Source organism: Saccopteryx bilineata, chromosome 2 (assembly GCF_036850765.1).
Source record: "Saccopteryx bilineata isolate mSacBil1 chromosome 2, mSacBil1_pri_phased_curated, whole genome shotgun sequence".
Classification (NCBI taxonomy): domain Eukaryota; kingdom Metazoa; phylum Chordata; class Mammalia; order Chiroptera; family Emballonuridae; genus Saccopteryx; species Saccopteryx bilineata.
The window spans coordinates 359,865,373-359,882,885 of NC_089491.1; the positions used below are offsets into that span (position 1 = coordinate 359,865,373).

The following is a 17,513-nucleotide window of genomic DNA, read 5'->3' on the forward strand; positions in this document are numbered from 1 at the left end:
TTTATGTAGCATTCTATTTTGTGCACTCTATAATACTTGTCACTTTCCCACTGAGATGTTGTGACTATTTGTAGTAGTCTCTCCCCTTAATAGATAAACGTAACAGAAACAAAAAAATAGAGACTTGTGTATTTGTCATTAAATTCAGGGAGCCTAGAGAGTGGTTCCTGAAGTCCTGTACTCTTGTTATTGACTGCCCATTTCTTTAGTGTTTTGAGAGGATATCGCAGTACTTACATCATCTTCCAGGGAAAGCTCCCTTATGGAACTTTGTCCTCATACTCCATTATCATAGTAACAGTCTCAGTATTTCTTCTTCTTTTTTTTAATGATTTTACTTATTGATTTTTTTAAAGAGAGAAAGCCAGTGGGGGAGGAGCAGGAAGCATCAACTGGTAGTTGTTGCTCCTTATACGTTACTTGACCAGGCAAGCCTGGGGTGTAGAACTGGCAACCTCAGTATTCCAGGTCGATGGTTTATTTACTGCACCACCACAGGTTAGGCTAGTCTCAGTATTCTAATGATGATTGTTTGAGCAGTTTTTCCTTGGAATGATGCTGTTGGCTGCTGTTAGAGAGTTGGTGAACATGAATGTAGTTGAAGAATGTGAAAGGAGTTGCTTCCAGTTTGCTTCGACAGGAGGTATGTGATTGGGTAATTGGTACCCTAAAGAAGAGGATTGTTGTGGTCATTGTCAGAGACTGGATTTGCAGTTTTTTTTTCTCCAGAGATGTATAGAACCGTGGGTTGCTCTGCATACCCTTTTCTCCTTTTTCCTATTAGTTTGTTAAAAGGAAAGACGTTAGAGGCAGAAGAAGAGAAGATGAAGGTGGATCTGAGGGCTTGATAATAGAGAAGAGTCTGATGCTGAAATGGTTGGAGATCTTTAATTCTGATAGTGATGGTCTTGGGGATCTGAATATGACAAGGGTAACGCAGTGAGGTTTTTTGGTTTGTTTTCTTGTTTTCATATTCCAGGTATAGGAAACTCCCAACAGAATTGAGTTAGCTTTGCTAGTTTTTGAAGAAACATTATAAACATTATAAACTTCCTTGTCCATCAATTGTAGCATTTTTAAAAAAAATGAGAGTAGGGGAGATACAGATACCCACATGCGCCCTGACCGTAATCCATCCAGCAACCCACGTCTGGGGCCGATGCTCTGCCCATCTGGGGCCGCTCACAACCAACCTGTTTATAGTGCCTGGGGTAGAGTTGCCACAGAGCCATCCTCAGTGTCTCGGGCCGATGCACTTGAACCAGTCGAGCCCTGCGGAAGGAGAAGAGAGAGAGAGAAGGGGGATGAAGAAGGGAGGGATAAGCAGATGGTCACCTGTCATGTGTGCCCTGACTGGAAATCAAACCCGGGACTTCCATGTGCTGGGTTGATGCTCTACCAATGAACTAGCAAGCCAGAGTTCAATGATAGCATTTTGATGTGTAAGTCTTGTTTGATGTGTAATTCTATTACTTTACCAGAGTGACATTTTCCCCCCTTCCCTTCTTTATTCTTCTACCCTTTCCTCTCCAACACATTGTCCAACATCACAGAAAACATGAAGGAATCCAGGCAACGCAAAGATAACAGGCGCCCAGATCTGGAAATCTATAAGCCTGGTCTTTCACGACTAAGGAACAAACCTAAAATCAAGGAGCCCTCTGGGAATGACGAATTTAAGGATGAAATTGTTAACGACAGAGATTCTTCTGCTGTTGGAAATAGTACACAGCTCATTAAAGATGTCTGTAAGGAACTGGACAACCAACAGCAAAATGGTCCTATAGAAAATACTCGGGCACAGGAGTCCCTTCCTAGGACTACTGGACAAGAGGACCGAAGTCTAAGAATCATCAAAAGAACAAAGAAACCTGACATACAGATCTATCAGCCTGGAAGGCGTTTGCAGACTGTTTCCAAAGAATCGACCAGCCGGATGGATGAGGAAGAAATCCTCAATCAGGTAGAAAAACTGAAAATAGAGGAAGATGAGTGTAGGGGACATACGAAAGAGGAGGTTGAGAATAAATCAGACAAAAATGAGGTACAAAAGAACCTAAATTGTGACGGAGTAAGGGCTGCAAAGGGAGAAAAAGGAAAGAGGATTGAAAAAGGGGAGGGGATGAAGAAAGTGAATGAAGACCCGGCACAGGGGAAGCCAGGTTCTGCAAAGCGCTATTCCCGCTCAGACAAACGAAGGAACCGCTACCGCACTTGCAGTACCAGTTCAGCTGGCAGCAACAACAGTGCTGAGGGGGCTGGCCTAACGGATAATGGATGTCGCCGGCGGCGGCAGGATAGGACCAAGTCGAGGCCACGGCTGAAGAAACAAGTGTCTATGTCCTCAACCGACTCCTTAGATGAGGATAGAATTGATGAATCTGATGCGACCAGGAGGAACTCAGAAAGGAAGAAACATTTAGAAAGAAACTGGTCTGGTCGTGGGGAAGGAGAACAGAAAAACAATGGTAAAGAAAATCGAGGTACTCTTCGTGTCACTTTTGATGCAGAAACCATGAACAAAGATTCCCTCTTGGTGAGGTCATCCAGGGAGGATGTGGATAGGGTAAAGCCTGACAAAGGCTTGAGCAGTTTGGGCAAAGGCTCTGAGAAGCAGGAGTCCAAAAACCTGAAACGAGAACTTCGTGGCCGTGGCCGTGGCATTCTGATTCTGCCTGCCCACACTACCCTGTCTGTCAATTCAGTTGGTTCTCCAGAGTCCGCACCTTTGGGACCTCAGCTTTTGTTTGGATCTGGTAGTAAGGGATCCCGGAGTTGGGGCCGGGGAGGCACCACTCGACGATTGTGGGACCCAAACAATCCTGATCAGAAACCTGCTCTAAAGAGCCAGACACCCCAGCTACATTTCTTGGACACTGATGATGAAGTCAGTCCTACATCTTGGGGTGAGTCACGCCAGGCACAAGCATCTTACTATAAGTTTCAAAACTCTGATAACCCCTATTATTACCCCCGGACACCAGGCCCTGCCTCTCAGTATCCTTATACAGGCTATAACCCTCTGCAGTATCCAGTTGGCCCTACAAATAGTGTGTACCCAGGGCCTTATTACCCAGGTTACCCAACTCCATCGGGACAGTATGTTTGTAGTCCGCTCTCTGCTAGCACCATGAGTCCTGAGGAGATGGAGCAGCACATGAGGAACATGCAACAACAGGAACTACATAGGCTTCTCCGGGTGGCTGATAACCAGGAACTACAGCTCAGCAACCTGCTCTCCAGGGACCGCATCAGTCCTGAGGGTCTGGAAAAGATGGCTCAGCTTAGGTATGGTGTGTTCTATCCTGGCTAGAGGAAAATAGGGATAAGCTGGGAGGTGTGTAGGCTCCTATGGCTGAGGAAGGTAGAAACCTTTTTAGGTTAACCACTGTGTGTTATCTCCTTTTCACATTGAATTTTGTAAGGGAGAGGCAGTTAAGAAAAACAAAATTTTTGGTTTTTGTCTTAGAAATTATTATGCTTCCCACTTTAAGAAAAAAAAAGTATCTTTAAGAGAACATGGAATCTTTCGATTCCCGGCCAGGGCACATAGGAGAAGCGCCCATTTGCTTCTCCACCCCCCCCCCCCCCTTCCTCTCTGTCTCTCTCTTCCCCTCCCGCAGCCAAGGCTCCATTGGAGCAAAGATGGCCCGGGCGCTGGGGATGGCTCCTTGGCCTCTGCCCCAGGCGCTAGAGTGGCTCTGGTCGCAGCAGAGCGACGCCCCAGAGGGGCAGACCATCACCCCCTGGTGGGCAGAGCTCGCCCCTGGTGGGCGTGCCGGGTGGATCCCGGTCGGGCGCGTGCAGGAGTCTGTCTGACTGTCTCTCTCCGTTTCCAGCTTCAGAAAAATACAAAAAAAATAAATAAATAAATAAAAGAACATGGAATCTGGAAATGGAAAAGGAAAGACTTTTTAGAACACCAGGAAATGAACAGCATATAATTTGTGGTGAAGATATTATGTCAGCTGTTAAACTTAGGTGGAAGCATATGGGGGAAAGCTACTTTCCTAGACATAACTTTTTTGTTGTTGTTGCAACCAGAGCCACTCTAGCACATGAGGCAGAGGCCATAGAGCCATCCTTAGCGCTTGGGCCAACTTTGCTCCAATGGAGCCTTGGCTGTGGGAGGGGAAGAGAGAGACAGGAGAGGGGGAGGGGTAGAGAAGCAGATGGGCGCCTCTCCTGTGTGCCCTGGCCGGGAATCGAACCCAGGACTCCTGCATACCAGGCTGATGCTCTACCACTGAGCAAACCAGCCAGGGCTAGACATAACTGACTTTATTTTATTTTTTTGTATTTTTCTGAAGCTGGAAATGGGGAGGCAGTCAGACAGACTCCCGCATGCTCCCCACCGGGATCCACCTGGCACGCCCACCAGGGGGCGATGCTCCGCCCATCTGGGGCGTAGCTCTGTCTCAACCAGAGCCACTCTAGGCCTGGGGTAGAGGCCAAGGAGTCATCCCCAGTGCCCGGGCCATCTTTTGCTGCAATGGAGCCTCAGCTGCAGGAGGGGAAGAGAGAGACGGAGAGGAAGGAGAGGGGGAGGGGTGGAGAAGCAGATGGGCGCTTCTCCTGTGTGCCCTGGCCGGGAATCGAACCCGGGACTTCTGCACGCCAGGCCGACGCTCTATATCACTGAGCCAACCGGTCAGGGCCAACATAACTGTCTTTAAAATGACATTCAGTTATGCAGAATGGAAGCCAGAATGAATATTATACCTGGTGGCAGTATGGATTTTCTATCAAGGAAGATCTTTGATTTGCAGGAAGCTCAAATCTTGGGTATAGCCTTTAATGTGGTGTATTTGGAGCTAGAAGTTGTATGTATTTTATTCCAGAGCTGAACTGCTGCAGCTATATGAGCGCTGTATTCTATTAGATATTGAGTTCTCTGATAATCAGAATGTGGATCAGATCCTGTGGAAGAATGCTTTCTATCAGGTGATTGAGAAATTCAGGCAGCTTCTCAAGGATCCGAATGTTGATAACCCAGAACATATTCGGAACAGACTTTTGGAACTCTTGGATGAGGTAAACCATCATCTTTTTGTTCTCAGAAAAAAGGCTTCAGCATCCTGTAGTTGTGATGGATTTTTTACCACCTGAAATGCTATATTTTATAACAACATTGAGAAAAAATTGTATGCTCTTTTTTTGGGTTTAGGCCTACCCTACTCCTTTTGCTTCCTTGAGACCATAACTTAAAGTTGAAATTAGTTCTGAGCTTGGAAGCTTTGTGAATGTCTTAGTCGGGGGTAGAAGGGTTGGAAGGGTGGGGAGAAGAGGGTGCGTGCAGGTGTTCATATCTTTAAAATTATGGAATGTCTTATGCTATTAATTTGTCTTTTGCTTAGTTGGTGGTCACTAAATGCTGTGTATGCCTTCCTTTACCTCAGATAGCTAAGCATTAACAGAACAGTGAAAAGGTCACTTTTCCCAGTTTCTGGTGGATAGATTGGATCAGAACTGACTGTTCAACTTCTTATTTTTCAATTTCTTATTTTTTCTCTTTATAGGGTAGTGACTTCTTTGATAGTTTGCTTCAGAAGCTGCAGGTTACTTACAAGTTCAAACTGGAGGACTACATGGATGGTCTTGCCATTCGAAGCAAGCCATTACACAAGACAGTAAGCCAGTTTCTTTTTTTTTTTTTTTTAATTTATTCATTTTAGAGAGGTGGGGGGTGGGGGGAGAGAAGGACCGGGGAAGGAGCAGGAAGCATCAATGCCCATATGTGCCTTTACCAGGCAAGCCCAGGGTTTCAAACTGATAACTTCAGTGTTCCAGGCTGACGCTTATTCCACTGCGCCACCACAGATGAGGCCATGCCAGTTTCTTTATCTTAAATTTGTTCATTCATTTAGTAAGCATTTATGTAGTGTTAGTTATGTACTAGGCACTGTACTGGGTGTTAAGGATACAAAATGAAAGATACAGTCCATTGGAGTACCAGGGCAAATAAGTCAGTAATTATAATGTAATGTTATAAATACTATGATGATATTGTATATAAAGTGTTGAAGGGGCATAGAGGGAAGTAGATCTGATTTAGATGGATGAGTTCAAGGAAGGCTTCTCAGAGACTGTCAATGTGAGTTTTGAAACATGAATAGGAGCAGAAGGGGCAGTCTCAATACAGGGCATAGTGAGAATCAGGCCTTATTGGAAAAGTGGAAGAAGTTCAGTATACTGTTCTCTATAATGTGGAGTTGGGCTGTATAGGAGATAAAGTTAATGAAGTAGGAAGGGATAGATCATCAACCCTTTTTTTTTTTTGTATTTTTCTGAAGCTAGAAACGGGGAGAGACAGTCGGACAGACTCCCTCATGCGCCCGACTGGGATCCACCCGGCACGCCCACCAGGGGGCGACGCTCTGCTCACCGGAGGCGATGCTCTGCCCCTCCGGGGCGTTGCTCTGTTGTGACCAGAGCCACTCTAGCACCTGGGGCAGAGGCCAAGGAGCCATCCCCAGCGCCCGGGCCATCTTTGCTCCAATGGAGCCTCGGCTGCGGGAGGGGAAGAGAGAGACAGAGAGGAAAGAGAGAGGGGTGGAGAAGCAGATGGGCGCTTCTCCTGTGTGCCCTGGCCTGGAATCGAACCCGGGACTTCTGCACACCAGGCCGACGCTCTACCACTGAGCCAACCGGCCAGGGCCATCGACTCTTGTTGAAGAGTTTGAACTTTATTCTGAAAGCAATGAGGAACCTTTTATTTCCAACAAATGGATATCATAGCTTTGTTCTTACAACCAGTCATACTGGGAAATGGATGAGTTTGGGCAAGAATGGAAATAGAGTCGGTGTGTGGGTCTGAAGGTAGAGGTGTGGTAGAAAAGAGAACACAGATGGAAAAGATGTAAGGGAAATAACATTGAATTACTGGCATATTTGGGGTGAATGATGAGATTGATGAGATTGGATGCATGAGGAGTCTAGATCATCTTCCAGTTTGTGACCTAGGAGAGTGGCTGGGAAGGAAGAGGTTAGTCTAGTTTTGAACATGCTTAGGTGGAGGAACTTGAAAATGAACAAATGAATGGTCTGGTTAGTTTGGAGCTCAGGAGAAAGCTGGGCTGGTGATATATATTGCACAAAAATTGGGGGTATTTTATTGCTTCATATTCATTTTTGAAATATCCCCTAATTTTTGTGAGCAGTATAGATTGAGGAGTCATCAGTGTATAGGTGATAGTTGAAGCTGAAGTTGGGAGACTGGGAAGGCTGGACAGAGAGTGGGGTTATCAGATTTCAAGGTAGTGGGTAAAATTATCAAGTTTTATCAAATCATCAAATGCTAAGATTACTGAAAAGTGTTTATTGAACTGGATGACCTTATCAAGTTATTTTAATTGAAGAGGATGGAAGCTAGACTAGTGAATGAGAAGTAGGGCTGTACATATAAAGAGAGAGTAGTAATACAGACTATTCTTTTTAGAATCTTGGCCCTGGCTGGTTTGCTCAATGCTAGAGCATTGGCTTGCCATGTGGATGTTCTGGGTTTGATTCCTGGTTAGGGCACACAGGAGGAGCGACCATCTGCTTCTGCTTCTCTCTCCCTCCTCCCTCTTCTCCCCCTCTCCTCTTGCTCCTTCTCTCTCTCATTTCCCCTCCTGCAGCCATGGCTTGATTGGTTTGAGCACATTGGGCCTGGGCGCTGAGGATGGCTCCCTGAAGCCTCTGTCTGACTCAGGTGCTAAAAATAGCTTGGTTATGAGCATGGCCTCAGAGGGGTAGAGTATCAGCCCCAGATGGGGGTTGCTGGGTGGATCCAGTCAGGATGCATGCAGGAGTCTGTATCTCCCCTCCTCTCACTTGGAAAAATAAAGGGAAAAAATAATCTTGGCTATGAAGGCAAAGAGGAGAAGTAGTACTTAAGAGAGAACTTTTGTGTCAAGAGAAGTTTTTAAGCTGTGAGAGACTTGAACATATTTATAGGTTGAGAAAAAGGCCAGGGTAAAGGAAGGGGTTAAAGATTCAGTAGAGAAAGGGGTGCGATTTATTTATTTATTTAATTATTTATTTTTTAAAAAGATTTTATTCATTTTAGAGAAGGGAGGAGAGAGGGTGGAGGAGCAGGAAGCATCAACTCCCATATATGCCTTGACTGGGCAAGCCCAGGGTTTCGAACCGGCGACCTCAGCGTTCCAGGTCGACGCTTTATCCACTGCGCCACCATAGGTCAGGCAAGGGGTGTGATTTATGGAGCAGAGGCTTCCTCTTGCTTTTCTGCTCCTTCTGATGAACTGTTATGCATAAGCTCTATTACTAATTGACAAGAATTTATTGAGTTCCTCTTACATGTTAGGTGCCATTCTAGGCACACACAATAAATTCATTATGAAACAAGAAAGCCATGATCCCAGCTCTTGGAGTTTAGAGTTTTACTAGGGGTGAGTGCGGATGTTGAATTAGCAATTGCAGATGCAGGGACTTCTGCAAAGGATGTTGTGGGGCTATGTACTGTAAAAGGGTTTAGAGGATCATAGAGGACTCAGAAAGTCACAGTTAAGCTGAGGCTGAAGACTGAGACATTAACCAAGTGAAGGTGTATGTGAAGATTCAAGAACTATAACCGTGTAGGGAGAGGGAATCGTATATGTGAAGGTCCTGAAGTGGGAAAGAGCATGGTGTGTTAGGAGGACTGAGAAAAGTCTAATCTGACTGAGGCACAGAGAGTAAGAGGTAATGGTGCTGAAGAGAAGAGCAGAGGCTAGATCATGTAGGACTTCATTGTGAAGATAGTGGAGAACCTTTGGCGGAATTTTTTTTTCTTCTCATTGAGTTGGCAGAGTAGCTGTAGTATGGTAACATAACTAGTTTTTGTGGTGCTTTATCAGTTAAATATCAAGGGTTCTTGGTGTTCATAGAATGTGTAGGATAGTCAGGACTCTGAAGGTGGATGAAGTAGTGACATGTAACTTTGTTGAGACACCTGTTTATGTCTTAGGAGGTTGATGTGCAGGAGCCAGTTATTTAGCTAGTAAGTGAGCCTTTCTGAGGAGTCATTATCTACTTTTCCTTGAAGCTTGTTCTTTGTTCAGGGACATGCTAATTTTATTTATTTATTTTGTGAGAGACCAAGACAGGCAGGAAGGGAGAGAGATGAGAAGCATAAACTTGTAGTTTTGGTACTTTAGTTGTTTGTTGATTGCTTTTCACATGTGCCTTGACGGGAGGATTCAAGCCAAGTCAATGACCCCTTGCTTAAGCTAGCGACCTTGGGCTTCATGTTGATGATCCTACGCTCAAGCTGGCGAGTCAGTGAGTCAGTGCTCAAGCCAGCAATGTCAGTGTTTTGAACCTGGGACATCAGTGTCCCAGATCGACACTATCCACTGTGCCACCACAGGTCCTGCAGAGAGATAGTGATTTTTTTATGCGTGAGGTGGAGTGGAATTACATTTTATGAAGCGATTCCTCAGAGAGGTGTTTTTTTTTTGTATTTTTTTTGTATTTTCCTGAAGGAAAACGGGGAGAGACAGTCAGACAGACTCCCGCATGCACCCGACCGGGATCCACCCTGCACACCCACCAGGGGCGATGCTCTGCCCCTCCAGGGCGTCACTCTGCTGAGACCAGAGCCACTCTAGCGCCTGGGGCAGAGACCAAGGAGCCATCCCCAGCGCCCGGGCCATCTTTGCTCCAATGGAGCCTCGGCTGCGGGAGGGGAAGAGAGAGACAGAGAGGAAGGAGAGGGGTGGGGGTGGAGAAGCAAATGGGCGCTTCTCCTATGTGCCCTGGCCGGGAATCGAACCCGGGTCCCCTGCACGCCAGGCTGACGCTCTACTGCTGAGCCAACCGGCCAGGGCCTCCTCAGAGAGTTTTTTAGGTTGGGCAAATGTATTGGGATTTCTGAGGATTTATTTTATTGTTTTCTGAGTGACTGATGCCAAGCTCATCAGTGAGAATATGAATATATATTACTACACAGTCTTGGCACATTGTAGGTATTTGGTAAAGAGTAACTTACTATTTTAGAGAATTACTATTTTGCAAAGGGGAAGTAATGCAGTAACACAATGCAATGATAGTAACAGTTTGAGAAAAGACTATAATGATGGCAGGAAGGGAACAGTGAACAATTATCTTAATATTGGTATATTCACTTTAAAATTTGTAAAGTATTTTATATTTATTCCCTCCAGTTAACCTACTGAATAGGTATTTTTATGTTCAAATGAAGAAACTTGAGTCCCAAAGGCCTGCCTAAGAGCCCACAATGAAAACATGGAGGGTCAGGCTCTTAGTTTCAGAATGTTTTTTTCTATTTGCCTGGGACATGAAATAAGAATGACCCCTTTTCCTTCTGTCACTCTTTCTCAGTAAAGTTTTCATCACACTACTGGCTTTCTTTTTGTTTGCTAGTCAACATTAGATTGAAAACTTTTTTTACGTTGTTGAAGACTATTAATGCTTTATTAATGCTGCTCTGTCATTTTGATCTCATCCCGATACTTTGGGGTTGAAGCTAGAGTTTTTTGGGTATGCTATTAACTGATTGTTTTTTCTAAAGGTAAAATATGCCTTGATCAGTGCCCAGCGATGTATGATTTGTCAAGGAGATATCGCTAGGTATCGGGAGCAAGCCAATGACACAGCAAACTATGGGAAAGCACGCAGGTACTTTTGCCTCTTGTTTATTTGCTTCTCTTCCTGTGTAGCTTTTTTTTTTAAATTGATTATAGAGAGAGAAAAGAGAGAGAGAAACATCAATTTGTTGTTCACTAGTTTTTGCATTCATTGGTTGATTTCTGTGTGGGCCCTGACCAGGGATCAAACCCACAACCTGTGACCTTAGTGCATTGGGACAGTGTTCTCTCCAACTGAGCTACCTGGCCAGGGCTTCCCCTTGTGTGGCTTTATTATTATTTTTTTTAATTTTTTTTTTTTTGTATTTTTCTGAAGCTGGAAATGGGGATAGACAGCCAGACAGACTCTCGCATGCGCCCGACTGGGATCCACCCGGCATGCCCACCAGGGGCGACGCTCTGCCCACCAGGGGGCGATGCTCTGCCCCTCCGGGGCGTCACTCTGCCGCGACCAGAGCCACTCTAGCGCCTGGGGCAGAGGCCAAGTAGCCATCCCCAGCGCCCGGGCCATCTTTGCTCCAATGGAGCCTTGGCTGCGGGAGGGGAAGAGAGAGACAGAGAGGAAGGTGGGGGGGGGGGTGGAGAAGCAAATGGGCGCTTCTCCTATGTGCCCTGGCCGGGAATCGAACCCGGGTCCCCCGCATGCCAGGCCGACGCTCTACCACTGAGCCAACCGGCCAGGGCCTCATTGTGTGGCTTTAAACTCTTCCTGTTTAGAGCTATGGGCCACCTGAGCTGCCTCCCATATGGATGTCCTATACATGTCCTTATTGCTCTCTGTAGTCATTCACGCTTTACCACTCCAGGTTTACATCTAACACTCCAGCTTATGCCTTAAGTAGTAAGGACTCTCAGGTGATGAATTGGAAAAGAGTTGGTAAGGAGCTAGTATATTTTTATAAGATTTTAATCATTTTAGTGAGAGAAAGGAAGAAGGGAGGGAGGGAGGGGTGGTGGGGGAGAGCAGGAGCATCAACTTGTAGTTGCTTCCCATACGTGCCTTGACCAGACAAGCCAGGGTTTTGAACTGGCAACCTCAGCGCTTCAGGTTACACTTTATCCACTGTGCCATCACAGGTCAGGCAGGAACTAGCATTTTTTAAAGTTGTCTTTTCTCTTCCAGTTGGTACCTGAAGGCTCAGCACATTGCTCCCAAGAATGGCCGCCCCTATAACCAGTTGGCTCTGCTGGCAGTGTATACGGTAAGGAATCTTGTAGATGAGAAGGCTTTTTCAGGCAGTATTCTAGAAATACGGATTTTGAGAGCATATATTCTATTCATCTGGAATCCTCTGACCCAAAGTAGATCCCTTTATGTCTCCCATCCTCAAACCGCATTTTGTTTCTGTTACTTTTAGAAGTAAATGGCCAGAGATCTGTCTCTTCATTTGAATTTGCACTTCATTCTTTAAAAAAATATTTATTTATTTATTTATTTTACAGAGACAGAGAGAGTCAGAGAGAGGGATAGATAGGGCCAGAGAGACAGGAACGGAGAGAGATGAGAAGCATCAATCATCAGTTCTTTGTTGTGACGCCTTAGTTGTTCATTGATTGCTTTCTCATACGTGCCTTGACCGTGGGCCTTCAGCAGATCAAGTAACCCCTTGCTCAAGCCAGCAACCTTGGGTCTAAGCTTGTGAGCTTTGCTCAAACCGCATGAGCCCACGCTTAAGCTGGTGACCTCGAGGTCTTGAACCTGGGTCCTCTGCATCCCAGTCCGATGCTTATTTACTGCGCCACCGTCTGGTCAGGCCAATTTTTTTTTTTTTTAAGCGAGAGTGAGAGATTGACTAGCGGGGACAGACAGGAAAGGAGAGAGATGAGAAGCATCAACTCATAGTTGCAGCACCTTAGTTCATTGATTGCTTTCTTATATGCGCCTTGACTGGGGAGTTCCAGCTGAGCCAGCAACCCCTTGCTCAAGCCAGAGACTATGCTTGGCAACAGAGCTATTTTTAGCACCTGGGGGGCGGCCACAAAACCATCCTCAGCACCTGGGCCATGGACCATGGGAAGAGAGAGGGGAGTAGGGAGGAGAAGCAGATGGTTGCTTCTCCTGTATGCCCTGACTGGGAATTGAATCTGGGACATCCACATGCCAAGCTGATGCTCTACCACTGAGTGAACCAGCCAGGGCTAAATTATGTTTTTTGTTAAATTGAAAATATAATTTAGCTCTTTCTTCTGGATGTACACCCATACCTTTTCCTTCTCCCTCTCCTTTCTTCACAGGCTTGAATCTCCTAAAGTTTAAGGGACCCCATGAGACTTATAACTGAGAAAGCAATGGGCAGCGATAGCTTGTCCCATGCTAACCCCCGAACCAGAGCTGATGGAAGTCCCACCTTGGCTTATTTCTTTCCCATAATGTTTTCAGAGAACCAAAGCAGCTCCACCTAGCCTCTCCTGTTGCTTCTTTTATCCTAGGCTCTTTCTTATTTCACTGTCCCCAGCTTTAATAAACATACTCTTAAAACCAAAAATAAGAAAATATAATTAAAAATTTTTCCTCAGTAGCTTTAAGAAAATTACAGAAAAATTCACATAATATAAAATTTATTTGTTAGTAATTATCTGTAAAATCCAGAGGCATTTAGTACATCAACAGTATTATATAACCATCAGCTCTGTCTAGTTCCAAGACATTTTATTACCTTAAAAGAAAACCCTATGTCCATTACTCCCCATTTCTCCTGAGCCTCAGCCTCTGGCAACCACTAGTCTGCTTTCTGTCTCTGGATTAACCTATTATGGGTTTGTTTTTTTTTCTTTTATATTTTTCTGAAGTGAGAAGCAGGGAGGCAGAGAGACCCCCACATGTGCCCGACTGGGATCCACCCGGCATGCCCACCAGGGGGCGATGCTCTGCCCATCTGGTGTGTTGCTCTGTTGCAACCAGAGCCATTCCAGCACCTGAAGTGGAGGCCATGGAGCCATCCTCAATGCCTGGGCCAACTTTGCTCCAGTAGAGCCTTGACTGAGGGAGGGGATGAGAAAGATAGAGAGGAAGGAGAGGGAAAAGGGTGGAGATGGGCACTTCTCCTGAGTGCCCTGACCGGGAATCAAATCTGGGACTTCCACATGCCGGGCTGAAGCTCTACCATTGAGCCAACCGGCCAGGGCCAATTATGGATGTTTTATGTAAGTAAAATCATATAATATGTGACCTTTCATATATGGCTTCTTTTATTTAACATAAAGTATTTTATTTTAAAAAATTTTTTCGGGGCCCTGGCCCGTTGGCTCAGTGGTAGAACGTCGGCCTGGCATGCGGGGGACCTGGGTTCGATTCCCGGCCAGGGCACACAGGAGAAGCACCCATTTGCTCCTCCACCCCACCCTCCTTCCTCTCTGTCTCTCTCTTCCCCTCCCGCAGCCAAGGCTCCATTGGAGCAAAGATGGCCCGGGCGCTGGGGATGGCTCCTTGGCCTCTGCCCCAGGCGCTAGAGTGGCTCTGGTTGCGGCAGAGCGACGCCCTGGAGGGGCAGAGCATCGCCCCCTGGTGGGCGTGCCGGGTGGATCCCAGTCGGGCGCATGCGGGAGTTTGTCTGACTGTCTCTCCCCGTTTCCAGCTTCAGAAAAATACAAAAAAAAAAAAAAAAAAAATCTTTTTTTCGGGCCCTAACCGGTTGGCTCAGCGGTAGAGTGTCGGCTTGGCGTGTGGCAGTCCCAGGTTCTATTCCCGGCCAGTGCACACAGGAAAAGCGCCCATCTGCTTCTCCCCCCCACCCTCCTTCCTCTCTGTCTCTCTCTTCCCCTCCCGCAGCCAAGGCTCCATTGGAGCAAAGATGGCCCGGGCGCTGGGGATGGCTCCTTGGCCTCTGCCTCAGGTGCTAGAGTGGCTCTGGTTGCAACAGAGCAATGCCCCAGATGGGCAGAGCATTGCCCCCTGGTGGGCATGCCGGTTGGTCCCGGTCGGGCGCATGTGGGAATCTGACTGCCTCCCCGTTTCCAACTTAAGAAAAATACCAAAAAAAAAAAATTTTTTTTTTCATTGACATGAGAGAGAGAGAGGGAGAAAGGGAGGGAGGGGGAAGGTGAGAGGAGAAAGAGAGAGAGAGAGAGAGAGAGAGAGCAGCATCAACTTGTTGTTTCACTTAGTTCCATTTAGTTTTGCTCTCAGTGATTGCTTCTCATACTTGCCTTGACCAGGGGTTGAACCTGTGGCCTCTGATGTGCTGGGTCAATGCTTTATACATTGAGCCACTCGAGCAGGGCCTATTATAAAGTTTTTGAGGTTCCATGTTGTAACATGTATCAAGACTTCATTTTTATGGATGAATAATATCCCATTGTACAGCTATAACACATTTATTCATCAGTTGGACATTTTGTTTTTTCCACATTTTAGCTGTTGTGAATAGTGCTTTTGTGCAGTATTTGTTTGAATATCTATATTCTTTTTATTTTATTCATTTAGCAGAGGGGAGGGGAGAGAAAGGGAGAAGGAACAGGAAGCATCAACTCCCATATGTGCCTTGACCAGTCAAGTCCAGGGCTTTGAACTGGTGACCTCAGCCATCCAGATTGATTCTTTACCCACTGCGCCACCACAGGTCTGGCTTGAATATCTATATTCAGTTTTTTTTTGTTCTGTACCTAGGATGTAATTGCTGGGTCATGTGGTCATTTTCTGCTTAACTTTTGGAGGAACCACCAAACTTTCTCATAGTGGCTACACCTTTTTACATTCCCACCAACCTTGTATCAGATTTCTCCACATTCTTGCCATTTGTGACTTTTAAGTTTTGACCAACCTAGTGGGTATGAAGTAATATCTGTGGGCTTATCCACACTCCCATGTTGGGGACTCTTTTTTTTTTTCCTCTTTAATACATATTTTTTAAAGGTTTTTAGTCAGTTTAGGTTTACATAAAAAGTGAACAGCCTGACTGGGTGGTGGCACAGTGGATAGAGTGTCGGACTGGGATGCGGAGGACCCCAAGGTCTCCAACTTGAGCGAGGGCTCATCTGGTTTGAGCAAAAGCTCACCAGCTTGGGCCCAAGGTCACTGGCTTGAGCAAGGGGTTACTTGGTCTGCTGAAGACCTGTGGTCAAGGCATGTATGAGAAAGCAATCAATGAACAATTAAGGTGTTGCAACATGCAACGAAAAACTAATGATTAATGCTTCTCATCTCTCTCCCTTTCTGTCTGTCTGTCCCTGTCTATCCCTCTCTCTGACTCTCTCTCTGTCTCTGTAAAAAAAAAAAATTAAAAAAAGGAAAAACAAAATGAACAAAGTACAGAGTTCCCAGGTACTCTCTCGGCTCACTTCTCCCCTCAGTTTTCCCACTATTAACATCTTAAATTAGTTTAGCATATTTGTTACAGTTGTTGAGCCAGTATTGATACATTATTATCAACTAAAGTTTATAGTTTACATTAAGTTTCACTTTTATTGTTGTACATTTTATAGCTTTGAACATATGTATGGTGACATATTTCTACCATTATAGTATCATACAGAATAGTGTTACTGTCCTAAAAATACCCTGTGCTCCATGTTCTACTTGTTGTTGCTCTTTCCTGACAGTCACTGATATTTGTCTTATTACTATAGTTTTCCCTTTTTCAGAATGCCGCATAGTTGGAACCATATAGTATGTAGCCTTTGCAGATTGGCTTCTTTCACTTACCAATATGAATTTAAGGTTATTTTCATGGCTTGACAGCTCTTTTTTTATATGGATGTACCACAGTTTGTTTATCCATTCCTTCAATTGAAGGACATCTTGAGTGATTCCAAGTTTTGGGTATTATAAATAGAAATGCTATAAACATCTGTGTGCAGGTTTTTGTGTGGGCGTAAGTTTTCAACTTATTTGGGTAAAACCAAGGAGTATGATTGCTGGATCATATGGTAAGAATGTATATATGTAGTTTTGGAAGAAACTGCCAGACTTTTTTCCAAACTGTTTTCCAATGTGGCTGTACCATTTTGCATTCCCACCAACAGCAGATGAGAGTTCCTGTTGCTCTGCATCCTTGCCAGGTGTTGTCAGCATTCTGGAGTTTGGTCATTCTCATAGGTGTGTAGTGCTATCTCATTTTAATTTGCATTTTCCTAATGACAGGTGATGAGGAACATCTTTTCATATGCTTATTTGCCATTTGTGTGTCTTGGGAGATATTTGTTTAGTTATTTTGCTCGTTTTTAAATTGAGTCCTCCCTCCCTCATTCCCTCCCTCCTCTCTCTCTCCCTCCCTTCTTTCCTTCCTTTTTTTTTTTTTAATTCAGTGAGAGGAAGGGAGGCAGAGAGACTCCTGCATGCATTCCAACCAGGGTTCACCTGGCAAGCCCACTAGGGAATGATGCTCTGCCTGTCTGGGGTGTTGCTCTGTTGTAACCGGAGCCATTCCAGCACCTGAGGGGGAGGCCGTGGAGCCATCCTCAGCACCTGGGGTCAACTTGCTCCAATTGAGTCATGGCTGCAGGAGGGGAGGGAAGAGGGAGAGAGAGAAGTGAGAGGGGGAGGAGTGGAGAAGCAGATCGGCTCTTCTCTTGTGTGCTCTTACTAGGAATTGAACCTGGGATATCCACACGCCAAGCTGACACTCTACCACTGAGCCAATCAGCCAGGATGGGTTGGTTTTCTCATTGTTTATTTTTTTTACTTGACTTTTTAAATTGATTTTCTTTTCTTTTTTTTAACAAGAAAGACAGGGACAGATAGGGACAGACAGGAAAGGAGAGAGATAAGAAGCATCAATTCTTCATTGTGGCACCTTAATTGTTCATTGATTGCATTTTCATAAGTGCCTTGGGTTGCAGCTGAGCCAGTGACCCCTTGCTCAAGCCAGTGACTTTTGGGCTCAAGCCAGCAACCATGGGGTCATGTTTATGATCCCATGTTCAAGCCAGTGACCCTGGATTCAAGCTGGTGAGCCTGCGCTCAAGCCAGTGACCTTGGGGTTT

The 17,513-nt window shown here is 45.4% G+C and overlaps 1 protein-coding gene across 7 annotated transcripts in view; it reads left to right on the top strand.

The window, feature by feature from the left end:
• The window catches only part of SMG6 (SMG6 nonsense mediated mRNA decay factor), a 291,808-nt gene that overhangs the window by 1,189 nt on the left and 273,106 nt on the right, over positions 1 to 17,513 (top strand). For 3 of the 7 annotated variants that reach the window (XM_066263032.1, XM_066263035.1, XM_066263034.1), the window contains exons 2-6: positions 1,554 to 3,288; positions 4,842 to 5,034; positions 5,520 to 5,630; positions 10,517 to 10,623; positions 11,716 to 11,794. In XM_066263032.1, the coding sequence (XP_066119129.1) occupies positions 1,554 to 3,288; positions 4,842 to 5,034; positions 5,520 to 5,630; positions 10,517 to 10,623; positions 11,716 to 11,794 (2,225 nt within the window). Of the gene's footprint in view, positions 1 to 1,553; positions 3,289 to 4,841; positions 5,035 to 5,519; positions 5,631 to 10,516; positions 10,624 to 11,715; positions 11,795 to 16,607; positions 16,627 to 17,513 lie in introns of those variants that run through there. The other 4 variants (XM_066263036.1, XM_066263037.1, XM_066263038.1 and 1 more) reach the window with 4 other exon arrangements.